Source organism: Chanos chanos, chromosome 12 (genome assembly GCF_902362185.1).
Source record: "Chanos chanos chromosome 12, fChaCha1.1, whole genome shotgun sequence".
Taxonomy (NCBI): domain Eukaryota; kingdom Metazoa; phylum Chordata; class Actinopteri; order Gonorynchiformes; family Chanidae; genus Chanos; species Chanos chanos.
Window position 1 is genome coordinate 12,793,322 of NC_044506.1, and position 15,389 is coordinate 12,808,710.

General features: G+C 38.7%; 1 protein-coding gene across 2 annotated transcripts; it reads left to right on the forward strand.

Annotated features, from left to right (window-relative positions):
- Window positions 1–4,244: 4,244 nt before the first annotated feature.
- cndp2 (carnosine dipeptidase 2) lies at window positions 4,245–12,424 on the forward strand. 2 transcript variants are annotated; one of them, XM_030789201.1, is made up of 12 exons: window positions 4,245–4,322; window positions 4,769–4,893; window positions 5,242–5,385; window positions 5,747–5,909; window positions 6,390–6,478; window positions 6,823–7,023; window positions 7,335–7,419; window positions 8,015–8,175; window positions 9,527–9,691; window positions 10,021–10,162; window positions 10,911–11,058; window positions 11,646–12,424. In XM_030789201.1, the coding sequence occupies exons 2-12, from the start codon at window positions 4,834–4,836 to the stop codon at window positions 11,710–11,712; spliced, it is 1,425 nt and encodes a 474-aa protein (XP_030645061.1). In that variant the 5' UTR covers window positions 4,245–4,322; window positions 4,769–4,833; the 3' UTR covers window positions 11,713–12,424. The 2 variants fall into 2 exon arrangements, with proteins under 2 accessions (XP_030645061.1, XP_030645062.1); XM_030789202.1 differs by lacking the exon at window positions 4,245–4,322 and adding an exon at window positions 4,352–4,427.
- Window positions 12,425–15,389: the final 2,965 nt, after the last annotated feature.

Sequence of the window (15,389 nt, forward strand, 5' to 3'; positions counted from 1 at the left end):
ATTCATTTCACCTCCAGACTGTTCCTGATACAGCCTTGACATTCACTTCTTTTCCATGTTAAGGACTAATTCCGTACCCTGTACCCTACAAAATAAACCATTAACAAATCTTAAGCTTTCAAAATGTATCAGATTTAAAGAACTGGAAAAAAAAGTCCTGTTTTTAAATGGTCAAATTTGATGGCTGCCACGTACCTTGCTATCAAAACAGGTCCGTCTGCATGGTGTGCTAGATGGCATGCAAACCTCAGCGGAGCACATGAAGTAGATCTGGGCAGGACAGGGAGAGGTGTGAGAGAAAGAGTCATGTACAGCTTAAGTTAATACTGGTTGAGATGGTAGAAGGAGGAAAAAAAAAAAAAAAAAATTTATACCTCCTCATTAAGGTATTTATTGGTGCGCTCTTCCATGAACTGGAAAGCTTTGACCTCAAATCGGTGTTGGTGACTATTCTGGTGACGATTCTGGGAAGAGTCTTTCACATAAAGGATCGAGACACTACCAGAATCTATAGGATTGGGGCATCTGCAGGGTACAAAGAGAGTGTGAGAAAAAAAGTGAACAGACCAGGCCAATCTTTCTTCTTTGCCTCATCAGCATTGGGTGTCTTGTAAAAGTTATTAGCATCAGCTAAAGTCTTACCCTTCATGGAGTAGTATTAGTGCCTTATTAGCAGTGCGTGTGTAGGCAACACAGTAGTCAACAATCAAAGAGGCAACTGGCTTTGGAGACTTCAGACGTATTTCTAAGTACAGAGATCGACCCAACAGACTATGCAAAGGCTGATGGTACTGAGGAAGGAACTTTGTGAAGGTCTCATCTACAGATCAAGGAACATGGGTCAGTCACTAAACAACATGCAGTCGTGCAAATCAGAAAGTTAAATGGGAAAAGATCGTGAGGACAAAGCCTGTAGGATTTTCAAACCTTCAGCAATCCTCAGTTGAACACCAAAACGTCCCTCAGCTGTAACTGAAGGTGGCAAACTGGGACTCAGGACCATGTATCCAACACTTATCATCGTTGACTTGTCCAAATGCTTTTTCTTTGAATAGCGGCATTCAACTATGATTCTACAAGTAAAAGGAGGTGGTGAATGAATGTGAAACATGCAAGTGCAAGGCTTATGTAGCATTTTCAAAAAAAAAAAAAAGTTTATAGATCATTTAAAAAAAAAAAAAATTGACATGGGAGGTTACGCACTGGCGAGACAGAATTTCTGGTTTGAGTTTAAAGCAGCAGTTGGCTGTGTGTCTTGAGTTATCAAGACTGTCAAGAAACAATCGCACAGTGCAAGTTCATATCCGCAGTTTCACTTGTCTAAGCTACGAATCGAGATCAAAGAGTGAAGACTGTAGAGTGAAAGACTATGCAATTTAATTCTCATCTTTAGTTACAGACTAAGTGAAACCAATAGATATCCATTATACAACTTGTAGTAATAAAATGCTACAACAGAATGCTGTTGTAATCTGATACATTAGCTGTCAACTGGAGTTTCCAGGTATACAGACCATGAATGGCACAAACAAAATAAACAGTTTCTATTTCAGGGGATATGTATTACATTATTTCAGTATCATTTACCTGGCACTTATTACTTATCTGACCAATTCTGAATCTATAGTCATTTGATTTATTTAGTTCAAATACAGAGCCCTACCCTTTTAGATGTCTGAACATTCTTGGTGATGAAGGAAAGAAATGAAAGCATCTCCTTATACACTATTTGTTAATAACATTTATACAAACTGGATTTACCAGACAGTGGTAAACACAGGGGTAAGTAACTTTTAGTAGCATCTTTAATCAAATCAAGAAAAAAAAAAATCCTTGTGTGACAAGGAATTAATTTATCTACTTAAGCCTACCCATGCCTGAACACAGAAGGTAGAGGTCATCATTGTCTACTTTTGGCAATTCTCATGTTTGCTGGCTATTTAAAATGTTTGCACTGGACGTTGTCTGGCCGAAATGAAACAGCACAGGCACATTTACAAATGAAATTCCCTTTCACTTAAGCAGTAAGTCCCCAGAATGCTCAGATGACCTCTGACCTGACAGGATTAACCCGAGTGATGGTGCCATATTTCAGTCTTCGTGCTTTGATGACTGTGTGCAATTCTGTCATGTAGACCACAGTGTCTCCAAGCTCCTACATTAAAAAAAATCCATTTCAGAATTGCCACATTGGTCAGTTCAAGTAATGAAAAATTCAAAAAGCCTGTGAACAGCTTCTTACATATGACAGTGTGCCACATTCAGACACTGAAAATTTGAAGATGGCAAACTCTCTGTTCTTAATGACAGGTTGGCAACCTCGATCTCGGACTACCACTAGGCTTTCAGGGTCTACGGGGATACTGGTGATATCATGGTGAACAGCAAATACAAACTGCTTGTCAGCAGTGCATACTAGGAGAGGAAGAGCAAGCACATAATGATGATCACTTGCTATTAGTTCAGAACAGTTTTTAACCTTGCCATAGTGAGACTACCAGCAGATGCCATGTGTAGTCGATAACAATAATAATCATGAAATCTGTTTTATAACGTTACATGTGTTATAGGCGCATTACCATCAACAGGATAGAAACATTCCGTCGTTGTAGGATCCACACAACATCCCTTCATCCGGCACTGAGAAGGGTTGAACGTCGTATCGCACGCCACCCTCTGGCTTGCTGGAATACTACAACCTATGTTTAAACGCGCAATAATGAAATCTCTCACTTTACTAAATGGCAAGAAGTGCGACAGGTGCCAAGCAAAGCACTTACCACCAGGATTATGTTTTTGGGGCAATGAGGGCTTGCGTGTCGGAGGTTTAGAGGTGACAGGGGCTAAACACTTGGAAGCGACATGCTTGTCATATTGAGGAGGTTTAGACGGTGGGGACAGAATATGTGTTTTGACAACTCTTGACAGATCTTCAAATTGCACTGGAAGTTCTTGCCCGGCGAATTGACCGTCATCTGGATCAGTTTCAACATCTCTCAGCAGATCTTCAGACTGCACTTGAAATTCCTGCCCGGCGATTTGACCGTCATCTGGATCAGTTTCAACATCTCTTGACAGATCTTCAAACTGCACTTGAAATTCTTGCCCGGCGATTTGACCGTCATCTGGATCAGTTTCAACATCTCTTGACAGATCTTCAAACTGCACTTGAAATTCTTGCCCGGCGAAATGACCGTCAGCTGGATTAATTTCAAATTGCACAACGGCGTCGCCAGCAGAATAATCTACACTCTTATCGGATTCTTGATTAAAATACTGCATAACATCATCCTTCGGATCAGGACTGGTCCCAGGACTTCGTGCAACAACCAGTGCAAAGTAGTAATGCGTGAAAATTAAAAACGTCCTCGCTCGTTGCAAAGCCATATGCAAGCTAACAAGTACCCCTACAAGCCAAAGTTTATATCAGTATCCTTCACAAACGAAATATATGCGAGGAATGTCACGCTAACAGAATGAATGCTCTTTTAGGCTCATTTAGCTTCATGTCAATTAACAGGAAACACATGTTATTAAAATCACCTTTCAAAACTGGCCAATAGCAACAGGGCTGATAATTTGCTCTAATTAAGAGCTTAAAAATACACACACACACACACACACACACACAGACAAACAAACAAACGAGAGGTTAGAGAACCGGGCTGAACCGAAGGTTTGCCGGTTCGATTCCCAGGACGACATCCACGGCTGTGTGCCCTTGGGCAAGGCGTTTAACCCTAATGCCCCCCCGGGCGCAAGGAATGCTGTCCACTGCTCCTGCGTCTGGTGTGTGTGTTCACTACCGGTGTGTTGGATGGGTTGAATGCAGAGGACAAATTCACTGCTCACTGTTCATAGTATGTGTGCGATCACAGATTTACATTACATTATATATGTGTGTGTATATATATATATATATATGTGTGTGTGTGTGTGTAAAATATCCTAATGACGTAATGATACCCATATTAGAACTAGAGTTATGGCTTGTGAAAACAGATTTTCACCAGCATTCTGGTCTCGTAATAGCGATTTTATTGTCATTGTAATTTCAATGGCTAAGGGGCTGATCATCAAGAACATGGTACTTACGGTCCCTGACGTCATGCAGATAATTTCTAATTGGCTAGCTCCGTTGAGGAAATTAATTGGCTCTAAAAAGTGTCGATCTACAGAGGACAGGAGTGCAAGGATGCTATTGGCTTTTAGACCGGAAAAACCGTATTACATCCGCGTGTCCTCCCTCATAGAAGAGTTGGAGGAAGTTGCAGGCGAAATAGCCTGCTCGTTTTTGAACTAACCAGCCTTGTGTAACAAACGTAGGTTGGCAACACTTATATAAATGACATGTTAATGCTGACATACAAGTTATTTGTTTATGGCTGTCTCTGGGTCCTTTGTCTGAAGAAAGTGATATATTTCATGTAGGTAGAGCTTGCTTAAACTGAACTCTGGGGGTGTCAGCGTTTGGTTTTGACGAATGTGAAGCTGTTAAGTTGTTTGCTCTGATTTAAGATTAAGCTTCATCCCTGTACTGTTGTAATAACTATTTAAAACATATGCAATGCGTAAGGTTAAGTTGCTTGTATTTTCAAATTCTAAAAATATGGCTTCAGCTAGTCCTATGGGCGTTTTTTTTCCTGCCTCCATCTCAGTAGTTATTAATAATCATATGAACATGGTTGGTCCTATCAGCAGCCTGGATAGGAGGAGCTATTCTCTCCGTCCCTGTCAAAAGTTTTAATGAGACAATTTCTTCTTATAGAGATTCGAGCACTTCACTGCAGTCTTTCAGTAAGAGCATTTGATCAGTTCTATCGTCTGAGGAAAATGTCGTACCTCCCAAAACTGTTTAAATATGTGGACGACCACCAAGATCAGTATGTGGAGGTACTGTATTCTACTATCTCTTGAACGACGGTATTTCAGTCACGTTAATGAACTTCATACAGCACGAACCTTTCTGGCTTTTACTCTTCGTATACGTGTTCATCGTCTTGGATCTGTTGTCATCGCTGCGTTAATGCTCAGTTTCACACTAACGATGAGACTTAAGTGTGCCGCACGTATACTACACTACACTCTCATTTTATTCTAGAATTTTCACTATGAATTGCTCATTATGAAAGTGAAACTTTAACGGTCAACGTAATAAATTAAATATCTTTTTATGGTTAAGTTTTGTGTTGTGTGTTATGTGTTAAACGTCATCTTTGGACTTTTCATTTTGTTTAACAGCGTTTGGCCCAATGGGTAGCAATTCAAAGTGTCTCTGCCTGGCCAGAGAAACGAGGCGAAATAAAAAAAATGATGGAAATGGCAGCCAAGGACATAGAGAAACTTGGAGGGACAGTGGAAATGGTAGACATTGGCAAGCAGAAGGTGGGACTTTAGAAAGAAGAAAGCTTTTTGGGCCTTAACCTGATGTTGTGTTTTCAAACATTATTGATTCAATTTTCTGTCGTTCTTTTGAACATGTACAACTACAATCTCATGGATCCATGTGTTTTAAGCATATGTAGTGCTATGAGAGTGTCAGTATCCATTTGAAATGGACAACTGTTCTTTTTTTCTCAATATACATATGCAAAGTAATCCTGCCATTGAGTCTTATGACTTGTCTTAAAACACAGTTTTTAAAATGATGTTCCTTTCAAAGTGCCAATAAATTCCACATCTTATAATTTTAGAAGCACCATCTAGATTACATGGAAACTTACATGTCTTTTACTCTTTTCTCCAGTTGCCAGGAGGGGAGGAGATTCCTCTGCCTCCAATTATTCTGGGCCGACTAGGCTCTGACCCAGGCAAGAAGACAGTTTGTATTTACGGCCACCTGGATGTTCAGCCAGCCAACATTGATGATGGCTGGGACACGGAACCATTCACTCTGGTGGAGAAAGATGGTAAGGAAGATCATTATGTAGGGAGTTATAATCTGTGCATTATTTTTAAGACCGGATTGTATGTCACGTTAGTTATCACTGAGGAATCCTAAAAAACACGCTAACAGATTAAAATGGGTTCATCCTTAAAATGCACCAGTATTTAAATGTTCCCAGTTTTATCAGAGGGCTATCAAAGCAGTTTTGCACTGTTGGGTTCGATCTGACCTCTGGGCCTTGTGACTTGTCTGCTGAGATAGGAGATGGTTGCAAAGTCAGCACAGCTTTCTCATAGTCTGCTGTTTCAGTACAGAAGTAGACAGACAGGAAGAGTGTGTCCATGTGATGTGACATGTGACCCCTCCCCCTTACAAATTACATCATAGATCTATTTAGGGATTCATCGATCAGCTTTAATCAGTGTTCAGGCCTTTTTATTGTCCAACTATATATTTAGTCAAAAATATTCTTTTTGTCATGATATTGTTTTGACTGTTCCAGGAAAACTGTATGGACGTGGCTCTACAGATGATAAAGGCCCTGTGTTGGGCTGGTTTAACATCATTGAAGCCTACCAGAAGATTGGACAGGTAGGGATATCACAATCTATTACACATTTTCAAATGAATCCTGAATGACCCACCAAATCCTTTTTTTCTTTCTTTCTTTCTTTCTTTCTTTCTTTTGTTCTGTCTTAGCTTAGAATTAACTGATAATTAATAGTTGTGGAACACAGAATGCAACATGTGTTCCAGATTTTTGTGCATGCCATTTAATGTCTTGGAAATAGCTATTGTTTATCTGATCAAACTACTAAACTCAAATTCTACAGTGACTATTCTGTGTGTTAAAGATTCTTACATGACATATCTATAAGTCTGAATGCCTTTGTCCTGGCTTTGGAATTCTGAAAAAAATATTTTTTTTCCCATAGGAGCTACCAATCAACATTAAATTCTGCTTTGAGGGGATGGAAGAATCTGGATCAAATGGTTTGGATGAGCTTGTCTTCTCCCGGAAAGACACCTTCTTCAAAGATGTGGATTATATTTGCATCTCTGACAACTACTGGCTTGGCAAGACAAAACCCTGCCTTACGTATGGTCTTCGAGGGATCTGCTACTTCTTCATTGAGGTACGTCTCAGACAACCTGCCATGAGCCCTATGACACAGTCAGAAACATAGGGTGTACATCTTTGCTCAAGTGAATAATCTTTATGAGAACAAGACTAAGCTATTGTATTTCTGGATATGAATGTTGTATGGCTTTGATTCTCAACTCCAGTCCTGGAGGCCCACTGTCCTGCACATCTTTATTTTAACTCTTCACTATCACAGTTGTATGGTATTTGATTGAAGGCTTGTTATGGCTTGTGTGCTTAACACACCCTACAATATGGTCCTGTAATAAAGCCTTTAGACAAGTGGCTGCATGTTTTGCTCAGGTGGAGTGCTGTGACAAGGATCTGCACTCTGGAGTGTTTGGTGGCTCTGTCCATGAAGCCATGACTGATCTTATCACGTTGATGGGTGAGCTGAAGACCAATACACATCTACTTATTTTCTCTCAGTGATACAACAGGGGCACCATGTTTCAAAAAAAGATGGAAGAGCAAACTCCCTTTTACATTAACAAAGTCAATGTAAAAGAGGGAGTGAAAGCTCTTGCATACAGTTCTTATTTCTGAAAGTATTTAGCTATCTTTTGATTAACCTGTTTACCAATGCTGTCTACCTGGTTTTCCTGTCTCTATTCCACCCAAGAAGAATGAAAGGGAAACCACGTAGTGAGTTACGTTAGTCACTTAAGCTTGGGATGTGTGGCATAGAACAATCTAAGCTTAAAACTTTCATGAAACTACCCCTTTTTATCCTAATGAAAAAATTCCCAGTTTAGTCCCACTTTGGAAAGTACAGTGACCTATAATCCTTTAATTGTCCCTCTCACATGGCTATAATTTCAGTCAGGGGAGGTGCGGCTAACATACATTCCCTTTTTATGAAACCAGTCACCTGGTTTTCAACTCTCCAAGTTGCATAGTATTATACTAGTATTAAGTACTGTAATGTTCTTGCAGATGAGTGCCTGTTGGTAAATGTGCTTGTTGGTGAATCCTATTCTTAGGCTCTCTGGTTGATAAGAAAGGAAAGATCATGGTGCCTGGAATTTATGACCAAGTTGCTCCTGTCACTGAGGAGGAGAAGAAGCTGTATGAGAGTATTGACTTCGATGTGACGGAGTACTGCAAAGATGTTGGGGCTGGGAAACTGCTGCATGACACCAAAGTAGGTCTCCCCCATCTCCGTCAGTGATGTTTAGACGAGAAGAGATCATTTCATTCCTGCTTTCCCTTTTTATTCTCTTTTGCAGAGTGGTTCAGTCACGATATTTAGTCTCCCCTTGATATGAATAACAGTTTCACTCTTTGGTGTCTGATGGGTCAAATGGATGCCTGTTTGGAGATCAGCTGTTTACTAAACTGTCATACGGTAGAGCTGTATACATATTAGTTAATTGTATTTGTCATGGCCCATTAGGGGTCTATGAAAATATCGATACACTTGAATATCGTAATATTATGTTTTGTGATGCTGTATCGATTCTTAAACACTGTATCAATCTAAGTAGTAATGTACATAATCATGTAAAGATTCGTGGCAGAGAGTGGTTCATTTTGTGTTGTGTTTAAACCCCCGACCGCAAGATAGCAGTGTTGTAATCCATGTTCAGCCATTTGACTATTCCACTCCACTGTAATAACATAAAATGAGACAGGAAGTAGTGTAAGGGTGCACCGCTCACATTAGCATTGGCAAGCCTAGCTGACAAGCAACATTACCACTGAGGGGCTGAATCTGAAAGAGTTGGACCGACTCCTGCAGCGTACAGAGCTGAAACGTGGGCTCATTTTGGCTTCCACAATAAAGAAGGCATAAAGAGCCATGCCGTCTGCAAGCACTTTTACTTTATTTTTTTTTTTTTTACTGATATAGGAAAATGGTAATTCCTTTGCTCAGATTGCACAAAAAATGGTGCTATGATGTTGGATGTTACAGGGACTGTGATAAATGCAAATGCGGACCCCACTGTTCTGATTGTATAAAAAAATGTAAACTTTTTTTTTACTCAGATTTTATGCATATTTTAGCGTGTTGGGGGCTAGATGGGTGGAGCTTCCCAGCATGCCTTTGGGCAATGGACTTTTGTTTAGCCCATTTTGTTATTGTTCAGTTTATGTTTCCCTTTTGTGCCTGGTAGAAGTGTATGTGTATTGTTTATCATTTAGTAGTTGTGCTGTGTTGATTAATACTTATGACAGGTTTGATGAAGTACTCCCCTCCTACCGTGATAGTAAGTTAAGTGTGTTACTGTTGAGTTTTCTCTGTTGCTCAATAAATGGCTTTTTGCCAAAGAGAGCAAAAGCAGCATCATCACACAAAAGAAAACCTGCTCGCCACAATATGGTGGTGTGATCTTTGACAGTATTCCTAAAATTAGATTTAAAAAATTGCAGCATATCATCTTGCTTAAAGTATTGCAATGTATCATAATATATATAATCGTAACCTCTGTATTGTGATGCGTATCATATCGCCAGATTCTTGCCGATACACAGCCCTATTGTCTATTGTGTAGGAGAACATCCTGATGCATCGCTGGAGGTATCCCTCTCTCTCTCTCCATGGTATCGAGGGAGCTTTCTCTGAGGCAGGGGCTAAGACTGTCATTCCATCCAAGGTCAATGGCAAGTTTTCCATTCGCCTGGTTCCAGACATGGACCCCAGCAAAGTGGAAAAGCTAGTATGTCAGCTTTTTGTTTACCCACTCATTTGCTGTTCTTTCAAATACAAATAAAATACTATTCTCTATGTTTTTACCATTCTTTACATGTTCATCTTTTAAATGATTGCCACTCTCTTCATTTAGCAGTTATATCCGTAGTATTTAAGGTGCCTGGTTTCTAAATAAGTGATTAGTCCGTGTAGTTTGGAGGAAATTGAGATGTACTCATGCAAAAGTCTCTGAACTATTTCACATTCTATTGATCGGAAGATTGGAAGCAGGTCTTTGGGATATCAGACTTTATATTTTCTGATCTGATCTACAGTGTTTTGCTTTCTTCCTTTAAGGTTATCGCTCACTTGGAGAAGAAATTTGCTGAGCTAGAGAGCCCTAACAAATTGAGAGTATACTCGAACCATGGAGCAAAGGCCTGGGTGTCTGACTTTAACCACCCTCATTACATAGCGGGCAGAAACGCCATAAAGACAGGTAGGACACCAAGCCTATAACACATCACAATGCCAGACATTCAAAAATCTCTTTGTTTAGGGCAAATTTACTGTTGGCAGTTGTTTAAAGTGAAGGCCCTATTGTTCAAACCTGTTTAGCATATCAAGACATTGTGGATTTGGGGTCACTGTTTTCTAGGGCTGCCACAATTAGTTGAGGTTGACGATGAAAATGTGTCAACAGCAGTGTTTTAAACCGACATGTCATTTTTTAAAAAAAAACTTTTATGAATGTACCTTTTTGACTTCTAAAATGCTTCAATTCATTACAATAAATGTTTTTCTTCAATAGCACTACGTAATTGCTGCTAGGGCTGCCACTACCAAGTATTCTTCTATAGATTAATCTACCGATTTGTCGAGTAATCTTTTGATGGGTTGAATACTCGATTAATCTTCCAACCACTCGACTCAACTTTTTAGAAGTCAAAAAGATAAATTCATACAAGTAAAAAAAGCGACACGTTGATTTAAAATACTGCTGGCGACACATTTTCATAGTCGCCATCATCGATTACTTTGACTAATCGTGGCACCTGGTTCTCATCTGAAATTTAAATCTCATTTGGCTTTAAAGTTACAGTAAGGTGTTCAACCACAAAAAAGCGCCTCAGACTCTTAGTCTTAGATAATATTTCTGTTATTTTTCCTAATTAATTTGAAAGTAACATATTGCAATATTTTTGAGAGTTCTGAGTGCTGTTGAAATGCCTGGTGTTTTTGCGCAGTTTTTGGAGTGGAGCCTGACCTTACTCGTGAGGGTGGGAGCATTCCCGTAACCCTGACTTTCCAGGAGGCAACAGGTTGCAATGTCATGCTGCTACCCATGGGTTCTTCTGATGATGGAGCACACTCACAGAACGAGAAGATCAACAGGTAAATTCTGATCTACAGATTGTTCATTTTACTCTTGATTGTGCCAGAGCTTTTAACTCATACAGTGTGTCAACTTTAGTCAGAAGTAACACAGCAACTACTGCTGGCAACTGGGTATCTAAGTGTCTAAACTGATTCCATTCTTTGTGCTCAGATGTGGGAATGGATTTTTGCTTGTTTCGTCCAGTACTAGGATGTCAGTAACTGAGAGCATTGCGTTGCACTAATTGGGTTTTAAAACCCTGATCAGTAGATATACACCAATACATCAAAATGAAATTTGACAGTCCTGTTCAACACTGACAGAAATGATCTACTGAATCTAGTGAAAAATAACATCTGCAACTTCAATGGAGTTCCCACCAGTGTTTTAAAATCATGTTATTATCCTCATTTACTTTTGTTGGCTTGCTTTATTAACAGTGAACAAACTCTCTCTACTAAAAAACAACTTCTCAGACTAAAACAAAGTTAAAAACACCTAGGTTGATTCTCAGGATATAATGGTAAATTGTTAAAAAAGGGGCTTTTAAATTGAAATATATTGACATATACCAATCCTTTTCTTTCTTATCCTTGCATTACAGATCTAACTACATCCAAGGCACTAAGATGTTGGGTGCTTATTTTCACGAGGTATCTCTGCTCAAGTAACTCCATCTGGAAAATTAATATCACAGGCTTTCCTGATCTCTGGAATATTGGACTGTCCTTTTTGTCTTATGATAATTCTCAGAAATTGCTCCCTGGACTTCATAATGCAAGTTAAATGTCTAATAATTAAACTCTCTTTACGGTTGTTGCCTTCACCACCCTTCTCCCTTTGGGTAAGCAAAAAAAAACAAAAAAACCCTGGATTTCTGTTTTATGATCGCCATTGTGCTAGACTAAGTACTGTCACAGAGGTACTCTAAATCTGTAGTTTTCACTTGGTAAATCTTGTAAATTGGTGACGTGTTTAACAACTAACAAAGCAATTTTGAGAGAAATGTATGTGAATGTCTACATTTGAAAATCCATTATAGTATGCAGATAATTTGTTTATTACCTCCAAATACCTCAGATATTTTACATGTCTGTATTGAGATATGAACTGAAGGTTTTGTGGTTTGTAAGGTGATATCAATTGATTATTACAGTTGTTTAGTTTTCTAGCACAATCCAGGTGACATGAACATGACATGCAAAGTATTAAGTGAAATCACATTTATTTGTTTGAATGAAAGAAGTTTTTATGATTTGATAGTATGTTTATCTGAAAGTTCCCTTTTCATTATTATTCTGTAACTTGAGGTTAAATTTTCTATTTGTTTAAAATGTTGTTTCATGTGATACTTCATGGACTGATTACAAGACCTAATTATGATTCTTTGATGCCCTCTCTGCAAGTCTGACTAGGGCGGTGTTATGGTGAGTCAGTTTTAAGGGAATAAAAACTCGTGGAATTGCAAATGCATACACTTAAGCCCTAATTCCTGTATGTAAATTCTTTATCTCTTTTCAAACCGTAATAGATGTAATTAGAGCCACCATACACAAATGTCAGAGAAAGAATAGGTAGTCTTTGAAGGCGTAGCTTTTTTTTTTTTTTTTTTTTTGCAGTCTCAACATGTTTTTTCTTTTAGAGGACTGACCTTAGTCATGTATCGGGGGAAAAAAAAAAATCTGATTTATACATATGTCCAAGGTATATAGACATGCTCTGTATCTGAAATATGCATTCAGCTTACTCTTCACCTCAGGTTGATCTGTGGTCCTCACAGGTAGAATGACATGGCACCAGTAGGCTTGTCCTCTAGATGGTAGGTCATTGCTATCCCATGCTTGTGCTCCTTGCCTAGGGTGGTACAAATGTGTTGTGAGAGGAGGTAGATGAATCCAAAAGGACAAACTTGTCTGATGGGGCAAACTTCTAGTGACAAGCAGCTTCCAAATCCATACTGACACTCAGATCTCTGCCCTTAAGATTTTTTTTTTTTTTTTTTTTTGAACATCCATCCCCTTACTTTGCTCTGTTTGTAACATTAAAGGTCTGCCGTTGACATTTTTTTTTTGTATTTACCCCCTTGAAGTGCACATCAGCGTTGTGAAATATCAGTGCCCCTGGCAGTAACTGTCAGCAGTGAAGCTCACACAGGCTGGAACACTAGAGTAGGGCTGTGTTCACTAGGCTGTGCTCTGAGCCTCTACGCCATGTTTAATTAGGCCTGTTTCGGATAGGGATGCGGTGTTTCTGAGGAAGCACAGGTTTTCGTGCACAACTGAACCGTAAGTGGGGGGAAAAAAAGAAACAAAAAACAAAAAATGGAAGTTCTGATCTGATGCTCTTGGTAAAAGGCCTTTGAGAAAGATGGTTGCAATTAACGCTCTGCAGTCTGATACTTCTTGGAGTATAAACGAAGGAAAAAGAAAAAAAGATTTCTTGGAGGCATTGATGAGTTTGGAAATACCAGGCACCTCTTCTTCACTTCCATGTGCATGGATAACAGCTTTAAAGGTGTTCCTGCCTTCTCTAAGTGGTGTTACATTGAGTATCTCAAATCCAGTAGGTACAAAGGTTGTGTATTGTGGAGATGTGATAGAAATGATAGGATGAGATAGGAATAAGTGTAATTAACCAGTGAACTATATCATCAAGTCTAAACCTTTACCCCAAGACTGAATGTGTCTGATTTGAAAACAGTTTCTTTGGATGACTCTACAAGACTCTTTTATAGAATGATAGAAATAGATTACAGATAATATAAAGGTTTACCAGTAAATCACAAGAAATGAGATACCTTAGATTGTTGAACACCAGAGTGCTAAATCTGATTTAAAGGCTATTTTTTTTACTGAGCGTTAAACATAATTGTAAATGTTGTCCATTCCAACACAAAGCAAGCCATAATCTTGCAAAATGCAAGCTTGCATTTTTTTTTTTTTAAACTATGGATGGACTTTCACGTTGGCAAGATAACACAGATAGATGTTCTTTGAACCTTCAGATTCACATGGAGGGTCCAAAGTCAAATGTCTGGTATCAGGAGACAGGAGAGCCCTGGGTTTTGAAACTGGTGATAGTCATTGAAATGTTCAGCTCACTTAATGTCATATAAATAAATGTTGTTGTTTTTTTTTTAATTTTTAAATTTTTTTTTTAACAAATAACTCACCCCCATAATAACTCACATTTGATTTAATGTTTTTCCTCTTGTAGCCACTAGATGGGGACACATAGTTATATATTCACATGGAAATTTTCAAGCATTTCACCAGTTACAAAAAAAGGAGAAAAAAGTTTTGTCTCAAACTTAGGTTAAGGTATACACTGATGAATATGGTTGTACTGGCTCGACACCAGGGAGCCTTACTTCTCGACACACTTTTCAAGCCAGGATTTTTATTTGTAATGTGTGAAATGGTCTACAGTGAACACATTTTATGAGACTTGTGTTAATTTTATGTATTAGCAATTTACTTTTTTCAGGTCCATTTACTATTACTTCTGTTTATTTAATTACTCCCCTTAATTATTCCTCCGCCCTTCCTCGAGCGCCACCTACCAATCAGCTGTTACCAAAGATTCAAAGATGTCTGTAATACAGACTGTGACCTTCAGGCAAGTTTAATGGAGCGTCATCAGCAAGGATATGTGCTCCTGTTATGCATTTTGAGGATAAAAATAAATCCCACACAAGGGTGTCCAAAATCGTATATTTGACAGGTTTTAAGCTTTACCATGGTGCATGGTGCACCACATCCAGGCCTTTACTAATACCTACCCACCTAACAGGTTTGCTTCACACACACACACACATATATATAATGGTTAAAATAAAAATAGGGGGGGGGATAATGGTCAAGGGAAGATTAAAGATTCTTCCTTCAGTATCTGGTTCAGATGTGCAGCTTAAATGGATGCTCCCATTAAAAGAAATCTCTTGTAATTATAGTCAATAAGTCTTGTAAATGGGTTGAAGCTTTCTAACAAGATACAAGTCCTCAAAGAGAAACACCAGTAATTTAAGGTAGACAGTTCCCACTGTTTTTACCTGTAATAGTGTGTATTTGTGTTTTTGTTACATCCTCGCGTTCTGGAGTAATAATTTATGCGACTGTTGTGTATTTTTTCTCGTCACACAGTGTGATGACAAAAAAATGTATGTTTAGTGTACTCTGTAATATGACAGGATTGCATCAGTGCTAAACTTTGATTTTGAAATCCTCTGCTATCAATTACTGGGATTTGCAGTATATGACACTTTTTAAATAATTAATCTGAAGCGTTTTGGAAAATTCTGACTAACATATTAGATTACAATTTGTGAAGTGAGTTTCCCTTTAACACC

Bases quoted from the DNA above. Each gene is read 5' to 3' on its own strand.
- cndp2 (XM_030789201.1), top strand. From the start codon at position 4,834: ATGTCGTACCTCCCAAAACTGTTTAAATATGTGGACGACCACCAAGAT. The intron at 5,910-6,389 runs GTAAGGAAGATC...TGACTGTTCCAG, and splicing joins CACTCTGGTGGAGAAAGATG to GAAAACTGTATGGACGTGGC. The intron at 11,059-11,645 runs GTAAATTCTGAT...CTTGCATTACAG, and splicing joins CAGAACGAGAAGATCAACAG to ATCTAACTACATCCAAGGCA.